Below are 23,080 nucleotides of genomic sequence, written 5' to 3'. Positions count from 1 at the left end.
GTTAAACATCATGCATAGATTCAAGTCCAAATGAATCAATCACTGAATTCACAGCTGGACAAGACTGTATTAAAGCTAAATTGCAATCCAATCACTCATATAGGAATCCACATTCTTCTATGGAATTAAAACTACAACTGATGTTTAATTTAGTTTCAAATCAGAGACCATTCACAAGTTAACCATGAAACTGAATCACATTCAATTTAACAAGACTAATAGTGAACTGTAAGTCATCAATATGCATAAATATAAATCACATTTACATTCATGCTAGTAACAACACTCTGATCCAAAACAATACAATGAGTCTGAAACTAAAGGCTCCTTCTTCCGTAAAAAAGAATCCTCCTCATTCAAAATAAAGTGACACTGTTCTTCTCGAAAATCAAAATCCCTTTTTCCTCTTCAGAGGCAATATTTATGCAAAAGCTCTTGACTCTAGGTCTACCCCGCCTCTTCATCTTCCCTACTGCTTTTGATATGCAGATCGAGTATACAGAGATAAAACCGCCAGCGTAACCGCTGCCGCATGGGAAGCATATCTGCTGGAGCAATTAGTTTCATGAAGAAGTGAATAGATGCAGGAAAAAGGGGTGCTTTCTCATGATGAAAACCACGCCAGCTTTGCTCTCGAACTGTACAACCAACGTGTGGGGCTCCGACTCGGAACGCTTGAGACCATACCTTCAAACCCAACGGTTCTACACATATGGCTCTTCAAATCCACTCCTGCATCTTTTGCTTCTCACCTGCGGAGATAGCCATCATTAGCTTCATGATTATGAACAATATAACAAAAATATTCATATAAAGCACAGGTGTTGCCCTCTACATTGAAAACTCAATCCCTTTGTTATTTCAAAAAAAATGGAAAACACAGGAAAACAAGGAAAACCCTGCCCTGATCACTCAAACTGGACCTCAAATATCGCATATCGCATATCACAATATGAATGAGCATGGGGCTCGCTGATATGCGATATGGCCCCGAACCCGAAAACATATATATATATATATATATATATATATATATATATATATATATATATATATATGTATGTATGTTAATACTACTGCCGGGATATATATATATATATATATATATATATATATATATATATATATATATATATATATATATATATATATATATATATATATATATATATGTATGTATGTTAATACTACTGCCGGGTCCACAATACAGGCTTGCCTCTTAAAACCGAGATTTCAATATTTTTGAGAAACAAAGGAATATAAGGGGAAAACCATGTCCAGCTATAACGCCAGACTTGAAATGTTATACGCTCAAATTCATAAATGTCGGTGGATTCGCCACATCGCCGCGCACACTGCGTAAAAGGCCCATGCTCCGCCGATACGCGATATGCGATGCAGCTCCGGACCCGACAATGTATATAATAAGGTTAATAATGTCGTTGGGTCCGGGGGCCAGTGGCGTGCCATATATATATGGATAAACCTTGGACTTAGGCCGATTGCGATGTGCGATAGGGCTTCGGACTCGAAAATATATATATCGTATTTGATAGGTCAGCGGGTTCGCTATATCGATGTGCGTAATATGTATAAGGCATGGGGCTCCGCCGATATGGGATAGGCGATTGGGACTGGACTCGACAATGTATATAATGCGGTTCATAGTGCCGGCGGGTCCGGAGATAAGGGGTGCGCTGTTTATACACATGGCTTTGGGGCTGGGCCAAGAGCAATTTTCGATGGGGCTCCAGACCCGAAATGCATACATTTGAGTTAATAGAAACCGTCGGGTCAAGAAGCCATGAATGCCTTGTGTTATTGCGATAGGCCCCAAAGGGTTTATGCCTGTTTTGTGGAGTATTTCAGTTATGAGGACTTATGATAGAAAAAGGACGTGATGGAAGATTTCATGAGTTAAGCGCATCGATGATTATGATAAGGGTGGGGGTGATTGTTTGTGCGGGCATAAATGTATCATGCATGTTTGTGAAGATTAAAAGGTCCTGATGGAGGGAGTGAATAAAGGGCTAGGCCATGTCAGGAATGAACCATTGCAGCGGAGGTTTACTCAATGGCTTAGCCATCAGGCATGGAAAATCAGACTCGACAAAGAGTTAACATCCTTGTGATGAAACAGATCATTCCGACAAATGAAAAATCAAACTTCTAGGGGACCCATTCAAAAATTTGTTGTCAGAGCATGTTTTAATAGGGTGGTAGTTGTGGCCACAACAGGTTTGTAGTCCATGAGGTCCACGTCTTCCATGCATTGAGCGCCCGGGAGAACAAAAAATGCGAGGCAAAACAAAATAAAAAAACAACTCACAAGAGAGGGGAACCTTAAGAAATAAAGTGTTCTCAAATCTAATAAGAATATACCCAAGCCTGGAGGAAAGAGACATGATGATTTTAGCCTCTAGGAGAAACAAAAATGGATGCCAAAAGGAGTTGCAGGAACCTCGAAGTTGTCATGGCTAGGGTTTCCTTTCCTATTATTGTATGTAGTACTCTGATATGTCTTTTCTGCAATTCCACAAGTGTGAATAGAATTTGATGTGCCAAGTGAAAGTTATGGTAACCTTCCCAAAATTTGGTGATTTTTTGCCTCTTCCCACAAGCAAAACTTATAGACCATGCCACGTGTCCAATTATTCAAATATAATTATGAAATTTGTACCTTAGGTACTTTTGTATGCCTCCTGAAATTCCTGAAGATATCATAGTTTGAAAAATCCTAAAAAACAATATATTGCAAAAATATTGAGTTGACATGTTTAAAATTTATTTTAGGATTGTTCACAAACCCTAACTTCCAAAAGGCATAACTATGAAATTATAGTGAATCAAATTATGAAAATTGAACTAGATGTTCCCAAATATTTCTTCTTCATATGATATAAGTTTCACTATTTGAAACCTTCTAGAAAAAAATTATTGCAAAAATTCAAACTGACCTGTTTGGAACTGACTTCAAGGGCATTCATGAACCTGGAATTTCCTAGAGCATATGTCTGAAACTATAGCGAACCAAGATCTAAATTTTGAACGAGATTTTCACCAAGATTTCACCTAAGTGTGATCCAAATTTCACAGTTGAAACCTCATAAATAAATTTATAGCAAAAATTCCAAACTTACATGATTTCAAGAGCATTTAGGAACCCTAAATTCCTTAGCATAGATATTCGAAAATATAATGAACCAAGATTTGAAATTTGAAGTAGATATTGAATGACATTTCTCCTTGATATTCTCCAAGTTTCACCATATGAAATCTTCTAGAAAAAATGTTATAGTGAAAAGGCCACATTGACTTGTTTGAAGCAGCAAAACCCTAGGAGCATGAGCTTTAATACCAATATTATGAATCTTGTGCCTGAAAATGGTAAGAAACTAATATATACAGTGCTATTTGAGGGTTAAACCTCCTTATACAATGAATAAAATGTACAATACAATATTTTATGATTATAAGACTAGGTCTCCTTAGTATATATAGGAGACAAGGGTACAATGATAATAAAATGGGACCATGAGGGGTCCTAGCCTACATAACAATATAACAATAGAAATGTAATCACTCAATATCTAGGGCTTAATAAGGGGTTTTAGGGTTAATGCGGGGCTTATATAGGGCTTAACATATAAAACTTCTTAAAAATAAATGCTTATAATAATTAATGGTATGCTCTCTCTTTATGGACATCCAAGGAGGAAGGTTATTGTTTATAACAAAAACTAGTCCAACTTATTAAATGGATTTGAGATCTCCAAATGGATTTACACCAACAATTATCATTGAAAGTCTAACATTACAACCCATTCTTCGTTAAAATTGGTCCATCCTTCCTCAATGTCCCTTAGTGCATAAGAATCTTCAAAAATATGCATAACACCATATTCACTTGTTTTCCACACATCATAATCCTTAAATTGTGTTATGTTTTTGTACCTAAAGAAATATTAGAAACATGGAATTTTGGTGAGATGATGAAGAATTTTGTGGGGCACTTTATTTTATACATGATCAATTTGATATCTACTAATTTTGCATTCACGGGGTTCTAACTTTGTTGCATGTTTCCTATAATATATAATATGATCATTAGGATATTCATCAATTGTTTGATACCCCATTTTTATATCTTTCATATAGGAACACAATTTATGTATGTGCAAGGTAAAGTATTTCATGATGGTAAGAAAATATCAACTAAGAGTCTATAAGAAAAAGATATTTAATGTAATAGATAGTGGATATTAAATAATATATATCATAATCAGTCTATTGGGTCTTGGATAGACAGTGATTAGGTGCTCTGTTAAGACACTCCTAGATGTGAAGTCAATGGTTCAATTCCCTGCCCAATCGAGGTGATATATTGGACATGATGAAGATGTAGTCCTGCCAAGGTTACAATATATATATATATCATAAAAGCTTATATTTAAATAAAGAATTATCTTGTGTACCTTAAGATTTATGCCATGCATGTGATTGATGTGATTGAAATATCATTTAAGATTTTTAAGTTGACCAACAACAAATTGGTATAGGAAAAACTTGCCCATCAATAAGAATTATCTAAGGGTTTTTGTGCCTTATCAATAAGAGGTATGTCATTGATATCATCATAGATCTCATGCATGGGTATGTTCTCATCCATGGTAGCAAAAGTGTAATGGATCAATTTATTTTCCCTTCATTCTCAATAATATCAAAATCATTTTCTTCCATATGATCAATGTCAATTCCATCACTATCATTATCACTACTACAAATTGTACTATTAGGGAGTCAAAGCCTAGATGCTTTTGCCTTTATATATATTTATTTTTGTAGTATTAGGAAGTCCAAGCCTAGATGTTTTTGCCTTTGTAATTACACAAAAATAAATAATGTATTTAATTAATATCAAAATATTAAAGTGTTTGGAGGGTAGAAAAAAAATTAAACATGTTTCATCTATCATAGCGAGGGATAATTTTCAATTCCCACTTCCGAGTGCCCATGTTCTGAAAAATAATTTTTTTTATTATTGACCTATAAATTCTTTTGTATTGTATACATTTTCACTTTGTACGAAAGCAATAAGCAATAACATTTGCCATCACCAATATGAAAAGGTTTGTGATCATTTAGAAATGAGGTTTTATAATTTCTTACATGTGTAACATAATATCTCATTCAACAAAATCAATTTCCATAGTAAGATCTAAAACTTTTTGATTAAATCCTCCATATAAACCAACTAACCACATGCAACAATGCCTAAATTTAAATTACAATGGTTTGACATTATTTTCTATTTCAATAAATTATACCACCATGCATTAACACAAGCAGCCTGAAATAAACTAAAGAAAATTAAAAAAAAAAATCACAAATACAAAAATTCAAACACCATTTACAAATCTTAACCAAAAGAACATTAAAAAAAAAAAATAGAGTTTGATTATGCGGAAAAGTGAAAGTACCAAACTTTATTGTGTTCAATACGTCACCTAATCCCAACTCTTCGAATAAAAAATGTGGTTAATTTCATAAGATTTCTTTTTAAAATATAGAGAAATACTTAACTGGAAACATTAATAAAATACTCATCGGCAAAGAATCTATAAACATCAATTATTTGACCATCACTTGCTATAAATTGTTTGAGCAAGTCAAGGTTTATTATTTTCATAAAGCATCAACTATTCAATGCTTTAACTTCAATGAATTGACATTATGGTTAGAATTGGGGGTAAACTATATATATCATGGACAAAAAAAGATTCACAAGTTTTCACTAATTTTTTATTTGTTTTTTCTATAGACATGGATTCTATTGTCATTTTTGACCACCCAATGCAATATCGAAAGGAGTTCAGGAGAATAGGGCAAGGACATAAGAGTTATTATACGAATAACAATGGTGTGTTTCTAAGTTATGAGAGCTCTAAATGAATAGTTTATAAAGCAGAATACTTGACAAAATTTTGAAAGTATGATAGTAAATTGACTAGACTTAAGTATGGGAATCAATTATACTATTAATTGTGCTTGATCTAGAGTGTTTGGATGGTTACCTTCGTGGGAAGCCTTGGTTACTAGGTGCAATCCCTAGAGGTGATGCTTTATACTTCACCCATGTGAACATTTCCCAATGTGGTCATTCTATCAAATGCTCATGGAATATGGGTGGGCACTAATGGCTTTACAAAGATATTCCCAAAAATGATATTTCTTATCTTTAATGGATATGTATTAATGATTGTTCTATGCATATAATATTTAAAATGATATTTCATATATTGGAATATGAAAGCCCCCTAAATTCTTATAGGTTGATGTATTGACAATCATTATGTATCTCTAGGTGATTCTATTGAAAATCATTATGTATCTCAAAGTAATCCATGTGTTTGATAGCCATTTTGTATCTCAAGATCTTAGAGGAAGAAACAAAGAAGTATTTATTACATATTGAACTTTATTGCCCTTAATATTTGTCCTCCACAAAGTTATTTTTTTTCCTAGCAATGTTTTTTCTCTTAGTTTAAAAAAAGATACATGGTGTAAAATTCTATAGTGAATTCTCCTATGTATGTTATATTTCATTGTTCCTTTGTTGTGTCATATAGTTATTATTGAGCATAGTATATTAAGAATGCACAATTACAAGTAGGATATCATCAAGAAATACACAACAAATTAAAAGACTTTAGTTGAATAACGAAGAGATTTGTCACTCTTATTTCTAGGTTAAGTATGGGAAATTACACATTAATCATTATAAAAGCCAAGTTTAAGTATGTGTTTTAGAGAAACAATACAAACAAGGAACACAAGGCATTCTTCTTCTAGTGAAAAGAGGGACAAAAAGGATAACAAGTTCAAAGGTTTGTTGCTATAGCAAGATCAAGTAATCAAATTAATGAGATTTTATAGCACCAAAAGCCCCCATAATGAGAGAGCTATGTGTTGTAAAGGATCTAGTTAAAGGAACATATCAAGTAAGGTTACTTTGAAATTAGTTGATAGAACAACTAAGTCAAAACACCTTTAGAAAGTGACTTCAAATAGATGGAAATTTGCTTATGTTTTCTTTTTTACTTTTGTTTCTTTAATTATAACTCCCTGTTTTAGGAGTTTTGCTCCGGCATAAACTCATTAATTTGAAGACTTAATTTTTCCATGTTAAGCCCTATACAATTCCCATGTTAAGCTAAAAACCTCTTATTAAGCCCTAAATATTGAGTGATTACACGTGTATTGTTATATTGTTATGTAGGCTTGAACCTCTCATGGTCTCATTTTATTATAATTGTACCATTTGTCTCCTATATATATACTAAGGAAACGTAGTCTTAGAATCATCAAATATTGTCTTGTACATTGTATTCGTTGTCAAAGGAGGTCTCCCCTTCGAAGAGGATTGTACTTATTGGTTTCTTATCATTTTTATGGCGCAAGGATCATAACATGCCACAACAATAATCTACATACTCGTTCTCCTTTTTACTCCTCTCTGTTGGAGGAAAAGGATTATTGTTGTATATAAACTAAGTATATATTAACTTTATTAGCCTTTAAATATTTTAAAGATTTTTTTTCACTTGTAAGAGATTTTTCCCTAGTTCAAAGAGGATGCTTTGTATAAAATTCTTAGTAGTGTCTTATGTATTACATGTATTATTTATTGCTTATAGTTATTGCATGAGTTATGGTTGATCACAATAAATTGAGGGTGTCTACTTAGAATGTTGTAAGAAAACACACCATATATTCTAAGATTTAGATTAAATAGTTAAGAGTGATTTATTATTTTGTTTTTGGGTTATGTAGAAACAATTAAAGAGTAATTGATATTAAACCTAGTCTTAAGTATATTTTTTAAAGAAGCATATAGAAGAGGAAAAGTAAGCCCTTCTTTTTTCACCCAAAAAAATAAAAATAAAAAGATGATGATGGATTCACAACACACTTGTTGTAGCAAGACCAACCCCTGAAATTAAAATTTTTTTGTGGGACCAAACCCCTCAAAATTGGGAAGGCTAATATGTAAAAGATTCAATTGATTAGCAAAAAAAATATAGACCAATTTTAAAGTTAGTGGACAATGGAGTTGAATTGAAACACCTCTAGAAGGCAACATTTAATGGATGGAAAATTGATCATTTGTAAATTGACTTGAAATGCAAATTGAAGCCAAAATATAAAATGATATTAAAGACCAACGAACGACATCTAGTAGGGTAGAAAATGATTGGATGATATCCATGGATGGCCAACAAATGCAAAAAAAAAAGGTTGAAGTGCTAGATGTTGAAGTATCGTCGCCATGACATATCTTAAACTTTAGAGCAATAGAGGTTGGATGAAATAAAGAGCGGCATGAAAAAATCTAGGAGAGGGACAGTACTCCATGTATGGACAACTATTTTGTCTTTCTAAGCCATTGTGTTAACAATTATTTTGTATCTCCAAACGATATTAATGAGAGTGATAATATCTCATAATAATCATTGTATTAAATATTTTGTATATGAGAACTACTAGAGGAAGAAACAAAGGAGAGCATTGTACCTTTAAAGTTTATTGGCCTTAAAGGAAATTAGTCAATTAATGGTGATTCATCACTTTTGTGTCTTAATCAAAGAACACAAAAAAATAGACTACTCCTAGAACTTTCAATGTGGTTCTTTAGAAATGTCATGTTGTCCAATTTAATCAACATTACTAATAATGAAGTATAGAACTACTCTTAGAACTTTCAATGTGGTTCTTTAGAAATGTTATTTGCCCAATTTAATCGACATTATTAATAATGAAATATAGAAAAAACGTTATATTAAAAATTATATAATATGAGAATAAATATATAACCATTGAACTCTAAACTACATCTAATCTACCATCATATATGTATGTGATTACTTAAAAAATTTATATCATATTACAAATATCACAACATTGTATTATTCACGCTTAAAGTTTCTTACCACTTAATATTAGAACCAACATTTTTCTTAAATCAGATACACAACATTATTCATTCTTCCTAAAATATATAGAGAAAATAAGTACTATTGTACCAATTTTATGGCCATTTTGTACCAACTTTATTGCTACGACTTAAAATATTTTATCTTATCCCCACAAATTTACACCATATTTAACCGTATTCATCTTATCCCCACCAATTTACACCATGTTTAACCATATTCATCTTTTACTTTTATGTATATAAAGAAAATTAATACTGTTGTACCAATTTTATTCATCTTATCCCACCAATTTACGCCATGTTTAACCATATTCATCTTTTACTTTTATGTATATAAAGAAAATTAACACTGTTGTACCAATTTTATGGCTATCTTGTACCACTTTATTGCTACGAACTTAAAATATTCTTATCTTATCCTACAAATTTGCACCATATTTAACCATATTCATCTTATCCCCACAAATTTACACCATCTTATCCCCACAAATTTACACCACAAATTTACACCATGGTTACCATGTCTAACCAGGTTCATCTTTTCCTTTTATGCATATAAACTACCCTATTGTTACTTGGAATGGGATGCACTCTCAGCTAAAATAGATGTTTTATACTTCACCGGAAAAACGAGTAAAGAAAATGTGTAACTAATATCATTAAAAATAAAGCCCTCCTTTTAAGTTTCAGTACAATTATGGAATTATACGGTTTGGAAGGCTGCCATGTATTTTAAAATTCGTTTAAAACAAGGCTTGGTTACTGCAGGTCCAAGTGGCCAAACAGCTTTACTCTTGGATTCCTCCAATGACGACTTGTACAAAGCTTAAAGTATACTGAAACTTCAGCCCATGACAACCACAGAACCTGCTCTGCTGATCAGGAACAGACCTTTCAGTTCCACCAACAGTACAATCCAAGAAAACATCCAATTAAAATTTCATTAAAAACCAACGGACCATGCTTAAAGAATGTGTTTTTTTTAATTGACAACACATAAAGATACAGTAAAGATGCTGAATTCCGAGCTTCATTTTCTAATTTTAAAAAGCCAGCCACATGGACGAACACTTACAGCAGAACCCTTGACTGGAATTCATCTGTAAAATGAGATTCACATCGTAGACATTATTGTGCTTTGGAAGATATAAGATGAACAAATACCAAGTTATATTATCAGTCCGTACTTAAAAACTATTGATAATTTGTACATGCCTCTGGTGTTAATATTTGAAATCTGTGTATAATTTATACAGCAGGTCGGGTCAGTTCAATGACACCTTTCTCAAAATTGTTGCTTTTCTAAGCAAAGTAAAACATAAGAGATATATGTGTATTACACTCCAAGGAGCACAGAACATTGACTGTAAATTCAAAATAAGTCTGATGATTTTGAGGCCTGGTTAAGATCACATCCTCGTGTTCAAGGAGTCTGCCTCAGATCTTCAGTGATGCCTATAGCGAGGGTACCTGCAGAAAAATGCCCAACAGCAATTAAATCAACACAAATACTGGAATTTCATAGCCTAAAACAGTGCAGAACTAGCCATGATCTTCAGTTCCACGAATAGAAGAAAACAACTATATCAATGATCAATTACACTCTAAGAAACATAATTACACAAGGGGTGCTTGAACTGGCAGAGGTGGGGTGATCCATCAACTGTGTGTTTGCATAAATAAAACTCAGCATTGGGTGCATTGAACATGTGTAGTAGCCCGGATCAATCAAAATCTGTTTGCATCTAGAAATTGTGAAGCTGTAAAGATGCATATGTCCAGTTCACTGGCTAGAGTAATAAAAAATTGCTCAGTTTTGCAACCTCAAGGTGCACACTCTTTGGGTTTGGGATAGTAAATACAAGCTCAGCTTAACAACAACCTCTAAATGCATGTCAAACTTAAGGTTACATGGGCTTTGGGTTTAGATACTTCAAGGCCAGTAAATGCAAGCTCAACTTAGTAACCTGTAAATTCATATCAAACCTAAGTATCAATGCATATGACTAATTGGCAAGATCAGCTTTGTCACCAGAAAGTGCACTATCTGACACCGAGGTTTAAATGTGATGAGCTACTGAAAATGCAACTATCTCAACCCCAGCTTCTCAACCTTTATGAGTGAGCTTCATAATGTGGAACGAAATCCCAATATGAAGGGCAGACATTATCCATCATGCACATTTCTCATAATCACATGCTACAAAATGGATGGTGCCATGTATGACAGGTTGGAATGACAAATTCAACTTGCCTGTTCAAGTTTCTGTCTATTTTTGGCAACAATGATAAGGAGTTTGCATGGCCCTTACATATTGCCCTATTGTAATAATTGTTCTCATGCACTGTTATTATGCACATCACATAGATAACAGGTACAAGTTTACAATGACAGACAACACATAACAAGTAACAAGCACAAGATGGAGGCCTATAAGAAAGAGCTACAAAACATCACAGGGTTTACATGGCTCTGAGCCAGTAACATCCCATTGCTTAAAAAGAGCATTGAGCATACTTATTCTGGATAGGGTTTGGATTACTGGGCACCGAGTGGAACATGACTCCAACTGAATCATGAGTAGCAGGCGCTCCTGTTCTCCTGTTGTTATATACGGTTCTTGAAAATCCAGGACTTGTGAATTTGCTCTGGAAGACCAACAATTTTCGACTAAAAACCCTACTCTCCGAGACCCTAAAACAATCCGACCTCATCCCTGACAAGCATGCTGCAATGAGCATGGCCACCAATGCCAGCAACGTGAACTTCTTCACCATTCTAACAGAAGCCAACTTCTTCATACTCATTTCCAAGTGACTCCACAGCACTATCAATGCAAATCAGCCTTCCCAAGATCTTTAAATGCAAATCCCAAACTTTCCAAATGATTGCTTTCTCTGAAATCTCAGAGCAGAGATCAATGGGAAACTGTTCTAAAAGTTCCTGCTGAGAAAATTTGCACCGACATCCATGACTTTAGAGAAGCCTTAACATCATGGACGAGTAATATAAGATGGAAAATCACATGCATCCACCTCACAGAATAGGCTGACACGCAGGCACTGAAAAATATATGTCCCCATTCCCGACAAGCGTTCTGATCTCTCCATATGCGACTAGTTTATACGTTCACATTTTAATATATTTTTACACCTCTGAAGCCTCTGCATCGAGAAATGTATCAAGAAAATATATGAGATCTTGACTCGATTTCTATGGATCTCCAGAGTCCATGAGCTCTGTGGCTGTGAATTCGAAGACTTCAATCTTATTTTATTCCATGAAAAGAGTGTTCATGGATGCAGTTGTTGCAGTTGCACTGACTTCGTGACAGTTGCACTGAATTCCACGGCGCCGTGGAATTCTCTGGAGATTGACAGCCCGATGACTTTGGTTTTAAAATTTTGGAAGCAAGAGGATCTAAAGTGGCTTTTCTTACGGTCATCACATAGTCACATGAAAACTCATGTGCTCAGGGTTGAAAAGAATGGAAACTTGACAGGTGGGTTCAATTATTATTTCACCATGCGGGCCTTTACCTTCCTGCTTCACCTAACACTATTGACCACATCGATGGGATGGGACAGGAGATGGAAGTCTGTTAGTAAGTGGACAAAGCAAAGAGTTAGTAGCAGAAATTTATTGGACCCATTACATGTGAACATGTATACAAATGCACAAATACCATGTGTAAATTTCATAAATAAAGTCACATCATTGGATTAACTAATGTTGGATACTTCACAGGAGAAAAGGCTTGTGCCCAAAAAAAACTTCTTGGGCCAATAGCTCCACAGTGGGATGAACTGAGTTGACAAAATGTGGTGCCCACTCTCTTAAGTGGTGCTGCAAAGGAAAAAGTTCATCACCCAAATCACTCTTTTCAACTAGTGTTTCGATGGAAAAGGGTTTATAATCTAAATATTTTAGTGCAGTAAGAGGCTAATAACGGTTAAACATAGTTGGTTAAGCGTGGAACCATAGTGTATACAATGAGTTAGGTTATACACGAGCTAGGTTAAGCGTGGAACCATAGTGTATACAATGAGTTAGGTTATACAAGAGCTAGGTTAAGTAATTTATAGGTGAAGATGATTTTGATATTCCAATTATTCATTGAAGGGTATATTTTCAATGATGTTGACAATGTTGTATAAGGACAAAGGAGATCAATTATAGCATGAAGGAACTTGATAATGTATGTAGTGTGTAAATATAAAATTCTCACACAATAGTGAGTTGCAAGAGGAAAGAAAGATCAAGCTAAATATTTTTGAGTTTCTTAAAGAGTCGTCCTTAAGAAGGGAATATCCTACACTTGACAATCTGATAAATGAAACTTGAAAATCTTCTAAGTACTAAAAAGGCGATAGTCTTATACCCCTTGATGCTCAAGTCTAAAGAGAAAATGGCACGCGTTAATGCAATGATGAACATAGTATGATAGGAGGCGAACATGATAATTCATTACATGTACTATGCCATTTGTGGGACCACCTCATATGAGAAGTCATATCAAGATGGCATTGCACATTGACAACAAACCTTACTAAAGGTACATTATTTCATAATGACTAGTAGAGGTACTATGACACTCTTTCATCATTTGTGCAATAAAAATCTAGGGTAAATACTTGGATCATACTTAGTGTCATTGAGATCTTCTTAGCACTAAGAACATCTACTATCAATTTTAACTAAGTTCTCATTAACCTCACACTTCACCATTTATGATGCATGTACGAGACACCCAATACACCAAATCTTAATCTAATGGAGGGCAACATTTTTTCCAACTCCACTATAAATTCAATTAGCTCTATTAAACAATAATAATAAGATAATATTTATGAATAGAAAGACAGTGCTAGTGGCTAAGTCTTTCACTATCCAAACCTCATTCATTTGTATTCATAGAAATGCAAAAGGACAAATTTAAATCCATCAAATAAGTAAAAATGATATCAAGCTTAATAATCCATCTTATTATAAAAAGTTATTTTTACCTACTCGCACCCAAAACTATTGAGATAAAGATGTCATAAATGAGTTCAAGGACAATGATACGAGGTATGTCAGCATCAAGGCATGACCAACTTTGCAAAACAAAACAAAATCATTGTGGGATGTCCACATCAAATATCCACACTTGCAAATGACTTGACTATAGGTTAATGGGTGCAACCCTTATTAAGCATTTTCTCTCATATGATATACATTATGATATGATATCACTTTATTTTCAATTGAGTGATTTTTTTATTTTTTTCAACTAGGTTGTGCCTAGGCCAAGGCTAGTTCTACTCCAATTCTAATATTGGATGGAATAACGGTCTTCCCACCAACTAGAATGAGTTTATCAGTCATACAATAATCTATCAGTTTAAAAATTACTACAGATCCATAATATTTTATGTTACTTTCCATGTTTGAACTCTTAAGTTTGGAGCATTGAACAAATACCTTACACTCCAACGATACCTAAAAGCAAGACTCATAGGTTGATGAGATCACATTCAAACGCATTATCTCTGGTTTGTGTGAATATTTAGTCACAAGAAGAAGGGTTTGATGCCTTAGCCATCAAAGTGTTAGGCATTTTATTTCTTCTTTCTTTCAAATGTAGGAAAAGACCTCCAACTAAAAGGGCCAAATCTATCCACAAGTCATAGAGAGTTCGAATTGATTTAAAGTATTTGAATTTATGAGGGAGGTTAAGCTCGTTAATTTTAAAACATTATATCTTGTATGAAGGTGAAAGAGAGATCATTGCAGTAGGCTTCATTTCTTTCACTACTCATGGAGAAGATATTGAGTTATGTCAACAACTGATGTTAGTATAACTATGGCCATCCCACCTATAACTATTAGAGCAAGAGACCAACTTTCAAATTCGGTTTTGGTTGTCTAATCTAGAGCCTAAGGGGTCATTTCGTAGTTTCTTCAATGAGTGTAACATCTACTGTCTCAGGTAAACTATATCTCGTCATCGTCTTTTTGCTCAATTTCAAACATGATGCCCTCTCCTCAAATGTTAACAAGTTTCTTTTGAAGGCTTAGCGAAGAATATCGCTTACCCTACTTTTGTGGTACATTCTTAAACTCTTTAGTTTGGTGCTCCGCCCTTTGAATTATTTGAGGTGAATAAATTTACATTCAAATGTTATGAAACTAGCTCAAGAAAAGATAGAAAAGATAGATCAATGCCTTATAATTCAGCCTCTTCGAGGGGGCAACCTCCTTTACATTACATAAATGAACAATTCTTGGATGATACAAATGAAAAGACCTCCTTTCTATATATAGGAGTCTAAGGGGTCATAACATAATTAGAGCCGACATAACAATAATAATGTAAGGGCACAATAATAACAATAGTGGGCTTCTATGGGGCACATTAGTAACAATATGGGCACTACATGGGTACATCAATATAATAAGTGGGTTGTACTAATAACAATAAGGGGTTACACTAGTAGTATAGGGGCCTAACATGCCCCTCTCCTTCAAAAAGTGTTGTCCTCAACGCTTGAGTAGTTCTTGATGCTTCTGTATAAAATTCTTGTCCTCCCATGTGGAATCTTCAGTGGGTAAGTTCTTCCACTTGATGAGATACTCTGAAATTGATCGATTTCGTAGTTTTCGGGTTCTTGTTTCTGTGCCTGCTCCAGGTTCCAATATGATTTTTCCTTCCTTTTCAATATCTAGCAATATTGTTTGAATTGGGATCTTTTGCAACTTTTGAATAAGTGGCCATACTTCTTTGTCCTTCTTCCGTTCATCCCTTGCTTCGTTTATCCAATCTAGTTGGATAATAGAAATAGCACAAAGCAATGCTTCCACATCCTCATCCTTGAAGAGTCTTCCCATTCGGTAAGGTCGCCATTTTTTAAGTGCATGTAGTATTGCCAACATTTCCTTCTCATAAATAGCTTGCTTTAGATGTAGCAGTAAAAATACCCAGTCGCCTACATCAAAACATTTTTCACTATGATGTTGATCTACCTGTTGTTTCATTTGATTTTGCACCGAAGTGGCGTTATCATTTAAAAGTTGGAGAACTTGTTGTTGATGCTCGATATGATCTTTCACTGCTTGAACCTTTTTCTTCTTGATATGTCCTTCTATCTTTAGAGTTTGAGGAGTGGTAATTTCTTCCAATCCTTTACAAGATATGCTCGGATTCATTTCTTGACGCTCGATGTGATCTTTCACTTCTTGAACATTTTTCTTCTTGATATGTCCTTCTATCTTGATAGTTTGAGGAGTGGTAATTCCGACCAGTGAATTACAAGATATGGCTGGATTCATTTCTTCTTTCTTGATGTGATCTTTCACTTCTTGCACCTTTTTCTTCTTGATATGTCCTTCTATCTTGAGAGTTTGAGGAGTGGTCATTCTTGCCAATAGTTTACAAGATATGTTCTGATTCATTTCTTCTTTCTCTGGGGTCGGGTCCTGGCATATATCCTCTTCTTTTGATGTTTCTTGATCCTTTTCTTCTTCCTCTTCATACTCTATGTAAAATAATTTCTTCTCAGCACACTTATGACCTTTAGTGCATTTGCTGTCACAATTGTAACAAAGCCCTTTTTCTCTTTTTTCTTTCAATTGTTGTGGTGTAACCCTTGTAGGTTGTGGAAGGCTAGGAGAAACAACACGTCCATCTTTAAAGTTGTGAGGGGTAGACTTCCTTGTTGCCATAATTTTACTTTCAAATATGTCACAAAGCCCTTTTACTCTTTCCAATTGTTGTGGTGTTGCTCTAAAGAAGGTGTTGCTCTTTGTATCCTCATAATGTGCTATCATTTCCTCTGTGAGAATTGACCACGTAACAAGTTGTTTACGAGAACAAAGTCCTTTATACCATAAAAATTGATCCGGTTCTAAATATGAAGATGCAATACATACCTTTTGTAATAGTGGTACACCATGTAGATCAAAATATTGCTCCATCTGAAGTATCCAATTTACCGGATCCTTGCCATCAAACTTCCTCATCTTGCTTTTTCTTGATTTTAGGACCTCGATCTTGAAACGACTGTAACTCTGTACTTGCGGATATTTAAGTTCTGAAATTGCTACCTGTAGTAGCCCTCTGTGTCCTCTTTCCAATGCCACCAGTCTGATCCAAATTGGATTCTCCAAAAAAGAGTTATGCACAATCTCCCAAGATGACCTGATTATAGACCTTTCCAAAAGAGCGAACTTGTATGAAGTTCCACGTGTCAATTTTTCGACCTTTGGCTCTGAAAAAGATATACAAGAAACTACAGTCCGTCCTCTTTCTGTACCTTCTTACGAAATTTCAATCCAATGCTCAGAGAGAAAGTTATGACTATTTTCCCCAGGTCACCTGTTTGGAATGTAATTCAGGAGTCTGCAAAAAGACCAACTTCCTCAGATCATATATCTGAAAATATAGCGCAAAAAGCTCTGAAATTCAGACCTGAGGTTCAGTGTGATTGCTTCTCAAATGGGTTTTTTTTGCAACTTCTGAAACATCGCAGAAAAAAAGTTATAGCGAAAATGCCACAATGGCCTGTTTGGAGCAGCGAAACCCTAGAATCCAAAGCTCTGATACCAAATGTTATGAAACCAGCTCAAGAAAAGATAGAAAAGATAGATCAACGCCTTATAATTCAGCTTCTTCGAGGGGGCAACCTCCTTTACATTACATAAATGAACAATTCTTAGATGATACAAATGAAAAGACCTCCTTTCTATATATAGGAGTCTAAGGGGTCATAACATAATCAGAGCCGACATAACAATAATAATGTAAGGGCACAATAATAACAATAGTGGGATTCTATGGGGCACATTAGTAACAATATGGGCACTACATGGGTACATCAATATAATAAGTGGGTTGTACTAATAACAATAAGGGGTTACACTAGTAGTATAGGGGCCTAACATCAAATCTTGGAGTTTTCCTTTGTTTTGACTATTAGCTTTGTCTCTACGAAATATTTGAGAAACTCTTACCATGATTGGTGATTTCAAGTCTAGCTGAGAAGACTTTGAACTATCTTTGGTGTTTTATCCCTAACAAAATTCAAACTATAATTTTTTTCTAGTTCAGAGAATGCAAAATACCTTTATCAGACTATGTTAAACTTGTAGTAAATAAATTAGATTGTAACCAAAGAAATGCAATTAGAAATAGAGAAGTTCTAAAATATCTAAATCAGATTATCAATATCATTCTAAAAAGTATCATAGAGGTTTTTTATCATTTTAAGTTGCAACCTTGAAACCCTTGTGGGAAATTCTTGCGGTGCACTTTTCAATATATCTATGTACCAAATTGTAACCTAACCAATGTCATTAAAAGCAAAGTAGCCTTTTCATTTTTGAAATGGAAATATAATAGAGATTTCAAGGAGTATAGTGAAAGTTATACCTATTTCAAATTGTGGCCTCTATCCCTATCAAAAACATGAGATGAAAAGATATTATAACCACACAAAAGAAATCCATTAAACGTGAGCTTCTTTGATTTATATTTTAAAACACTAGCTCTCCTACTTACAATGAAATCTTTCATTTAACTTAGATATATTAGTCCCCCTCATTGAGGCATATTGAGGATTATATGATAATTATGTGGAAGAAGCTCTTCTTATAAGTTTTTTTGAGTTTGCTACAAAGTAAGAAGAACATAATAAGAATTGGTTATTTTAAGTTGAAAAAGTTTCTAAGGCACACCAATATTAATCATACATTAAAAGTAGTATGTACGCAATTGTTGCTACTTCTAGATAATCAAATAAAGAAATTGCAAGAAGCATGTGAAGCAATTTAAAGATTGGAATTTCAAGGACATATTAAAGAGAAAAGCTTCTTTATGTGATTTGAAGGAGGCTTGCAAGGAATGGTGTATGGACAATTTTCATTTATTTGAAGGCAATCAATTTAAACTTCTCTTTGATGAATATACTATTTTAGACGAAGTATAAATCATTGAGGACAGTCATGACCATGTTGCGATTAAAAGTTTCTAGGTTTAATTTTATTCAATGGCAACATCCATTCTAGATCCACAACAGACCTTTTGCAACTATGTGGTTGATATTTTGACTATGGATGGCACTAGTATCTTGGAGAAAAAAAATTATATCCATACGATTGTAGTGAGCATCTTTCGAAAAGAACTCAACCATTTGTTGGTTTCATAGGTCATTACTAAGGAGCTAGCACATACACCCATACATGGGAAATGGGCTTGTGGACACACTCCTTAAATTACTTCAATATTAGCATTGAGAACAACACTAATCCCTAATACCCAAGCTTGCGGTTGTATTTAGTGGATGACATCATTCTCAATGTAGAGCACAATACTTGTTAATGGGACCATGTGTTATGGATGTACTTCCTAGGTACAAGCATTTAAGGAAACACTTTTTAAAGGAGGATGGAGTGATGGATCCTCCTTCGTGATGTAATATGGACAAATGGGTCCATTAGAGTTAATAATAGTATATATATGATGGTCACTTAATATAATGTATACTAGGTCCGGGTTAGTGGGAGAAGTTTTGATGCTTCTCACAAAAACACTTTCGAACCTCATCAAGCTGTTGTAGCGGCTACAACCACCCTCCAAAATTTTTCCTTAGCCTGTTTTGGAGCTTCCCTACCAACCTTACACAACACTTTGTCTTGCTTTGTCAAGTACTCAAGCTTCATGTGTTTTCCTCGCACAAAGGCAGCCTGTCGACTACAGTTGATCCATTCCCCTCATAGGCTGCTCACCCGGACTTGGTCCAGCTGCAGGCTAAGCAACTTCCCCTTGAAAATTGCACATTTCTAGAGGGAAACTAGCCTTCCCTCCAAGAATTGCGCAATCCTCTCTGACAGCCTGCTGGGCTCTAGGATTGCGCAATCCTGCCAGCCAACCCTCCCAGCAGGATTTGCAAATTTTCCCAGCTGCAGTCTGTTCAGAACAGGATTTGCGCAAATCTAGGCAGCAGTCATCTGCTCTACCTAGAAATTGTGTAAATCTCCTGGGCAACCAGCCCAGCCAGAAATGTGCATTTTTCTCTAGTAGTCGAGAAGTCTCTTGCATGTGCAACTGAGTTGATCAGTTCCCTCAGGGACTGAGAAAAATAGACTTGCATGCATGGGCTACTTCTCCCAAGGTAACATGCAAAGGCATCCCTTGTTTCATGGATCTATGTTTAGCAATTGGAGGTTACATGCAAGGAGCAATTCTGAAACCTCCCACCAAGTGTCACTTCCCCTAGATTCATGGCATACGCGTCACAGCCTCGATGTTATCAAAACTCATCAACCGGACATTGTAGATCTCATTCCTCATATCAATCTTGTGGCTCTGACATCCCACACCGCATCTAGGAGTAGTCTGCACATCCAGCTCAGTTGTTTTGGGGTAAGCTCGCTTCCCATGCCTTATGCTACATTTCTGTTGCTTTTTGTGTTTTCACTTGTGGGAGTACTGTTTGCTTGATTTCTTTGAACGCTTGCTGTCGTTTACATATATACTAGCTTGTCCTAGCTCTGTTTCAGTTTTCGTTGCTATCTCACTGTTGTCGCATGCATGAAACTGTTTTGCACGGATGTTCGCCCAACCGGTGAACTGCCTCACCCACATGCATGTTGATCTGTTTGTTGAATCTTTCATTCATGTTTTGCATGCACTGTCAATCACTTCTGCTATCACTTAGTGTCGCCATGCATTTATTGTCTTAGTTGCTTTCATTTGCTCGTTGACAAGTCAGGCCAACCTTGGCCTGGACTCTGCCTTCACTAAGGCTGCATTGCGCAATCTAGGGAAGGAAGGCTCACCTTCCTCTCCATATTTGTGCATTCCTGCCTAGTACTGTCCTCCAACTGTTTTGAGCATTTCTGGAGGGCAGTGGCTGCTTGGCACAAGAAATTGCTCAAATCTGTCCCTGGGCCAGCAGTCCTTCCCAACTAGAATTGTGCATTGCGCAATCCCAGCAATCAGCATCCAGACTGGACTGTGCATTGTGCAGTTCCAGCAGCCAGCCAGTCTCCCAGTAGCCCAGGATGTGCCTTGAGCAGTCTTGGCAATCCGTCTCCCAACCTCCCCGCCGAAATTGCGCAATCTTCATGATCATTTACTCAGGTATGTTGCAAGTCAGTTCTCATGTTCATTTTGGTTTTCGACTGATAGATTCCTTGCTATGAGTGTTGCCATGTCTTCAGGTATCGTAGGTGTTCATTTTCCTCTCAGCAATATAGGTACAATGGTTTCTAGGAGAGCAGAGATGAAGACACTATTTAGAGCATGTTTGGGGATGCAGTCGATCAAGTGTCTATGAGCTTGCCTATTCACGAAGACATCAAGTTGTTCGTAGACAAGGACATCAAGCAGTAGCTGAAGGCAACATATCAAATGTAGCGAACATGGCGAATGTAAGAGGAAGGTTGTTGACAACACATAGGCGGAACAAAGTTACAAGATCAAGCATATCCACTGATAATGAGGGAAACTTTGGAGACTCAAGCTATGAGGTGACGGCGCGACATGAAGGTCGCGCGAATACAGAGAATGGAATGAAGAAGGAGTTGCATGTGCCGAAGCAGCAACTCAAGGAAGAACATGAAGCTGCACAAACAGACGAATGAGTTGTAGTAGGATCAGGAACAACAGTGGGCGCAAAATTCACTCATAGATGAAACTGCACCCGTACAGGTTAAAGATCCCTCCCACCAGCTAGCACGGAGTAGACATGGTGAGTAGTGTTGTTGATCACATGCAAGGGATTCAACGGCATGCATGTCATTGTGCGAACACATGCAACCCAACTCATTCAACACACTCACCAAGGCGAAGATAAGAAGCAAGTCCAACTAGAGCTGAACATGTACTTCAGCAAGTTGATGCGCATGACCACTAGCACACCCTTGAAGATCAGCATGGACACTATGCATCAGTGTGTTTCCGGTTCAGCCGTACCCAAGAAGATCATGTGCATGTTAGCAGATGAGTTGGATGAAGGGGCTAAACCAATGCGCCAGTTGCAACGGAGGCAAGAGTTCACTTCAACAAGATGTCACCATGAGGTGCATGCACACCATCATGGATGACCAAGATTGGAATCAGCTCACCACCTTCACCATCACAAGCATGTCAAAGAGTCGGTCTCACCACAGCGGACCGAGTGTCATTGCTGTCTTGCAAGGCTTGCTCAAGCCATGTTGTCTCACATGAGTACATGTGCATTATAATGTTAGGTCATGTCAAGTGTAGGTAAAGTTTCAATAGTGGATGTAACAGTCATAGAGTAGGTGAAGAGTCATGAGGGTAGTTGAATGGTCACAAAGGGGAATGTCAAGGGTCACCCCACCCTTTGCTATAAATAGTCCCTCATAACTCATTGTAAAGGCTTTTGGTCAGCCAAGCTTCTACTAAGACTATCTTGAAGAAGGCTTGGACAGTATTGTAATGTGCCTCGGCTTCTCCACTACACGGAGCTAGTACATCTCTTTGGAGGAGCAAGCGGATGTGGCTATAACATTCCACTATTAGGGCTAGCAGGTTTACATGGATGTATTATACGATTGTGACTTACGCTTCTTTATATAATAAGAGCCAACATATTTTCATGCATATGTTGTTATTGTAGTTGCACTGCTCTAGTTGCCTTAATGATAGATGTTGTTTAACTTACATACTTGTGTATGAACTGATTCACATGCAATTATATGAATCTTGTTGTTAATGTGTTGCATATGTTGTTAATGTTGTCACCGTCTGTGTCGACTGCTCTGTCAGACATTAGACAGACCTTTCACTTCAACCTTGCTATAAAAACCATCACACTCATCTCGGACTGATCCGTGAGTGTTGTACGTGTTAACTTACCTTGTATGATGTGACTACTGCATCCGAGTGGACTGCTCCACCGGAAGCTATGCATGTCCTTTGTGTTGTGTTCCTAGCTGAGTTGGGATTGATCCCTTTCAACCTGGAACTCACCTTCACCTCCTTCCCCTTTCGAAGTGTTGGAACCTCTCATACACCTTCCTTGACTCACTGCATCAGTCACACCCTTGTTGCTAACAGACTTATTCTACTTGCCTTT

General features: G+C 36.0%; 1 protein-coding gene across 1 annotated transcript; it reads right to left on the bottom strand.

Moving 5' to 3' along the window:
• Window positions 1–10,143: 10,143 nt before the first annotated feature.
• On the bottom strand, window positions 10,144–12,454 carry LOC149254853 (uncharacterized). The gene is made up of 2 exons (XM_089457136.1): window positions 11,514–12,454; window positions 10,144–10,465 (listed from the first exon to the last, which is right to left on the bottom strand). Exons 1-2 carry the CDS (start codon window positions 11,801–11,803, stop codon window positions 10,441–10,443), a joined length of 315 nt encoding a protein of 104 aa, XP_089313262.1. The 5' UTR covers window positions 11,804–12,454; the 3' UTR covers window positions 10,144–10,440.
• Between the last annotated feature and the right edge of the window lie 10,626 nt (window positions 12,455–23,080).

Source organism: Pinus tabuliformis, chromosome 7, assembly GCF_031772625.1.
Source record: "Pinus tabuliformis cultivar Carrire ecotype Pingquan chromosome 7, CPIR1, whole genome shotgun sequence".
NCBI classification, from domain to species: domain Eukaryota; kingdom Viridiplantae; phylum Streptophyta; class Pinopsida; order Pinales; family Pinaceae; genus Pinus; species Pinus tabuliformis.
This window is presented reverse-complemented; position numbering and strand designations above follow the sequence as displayed.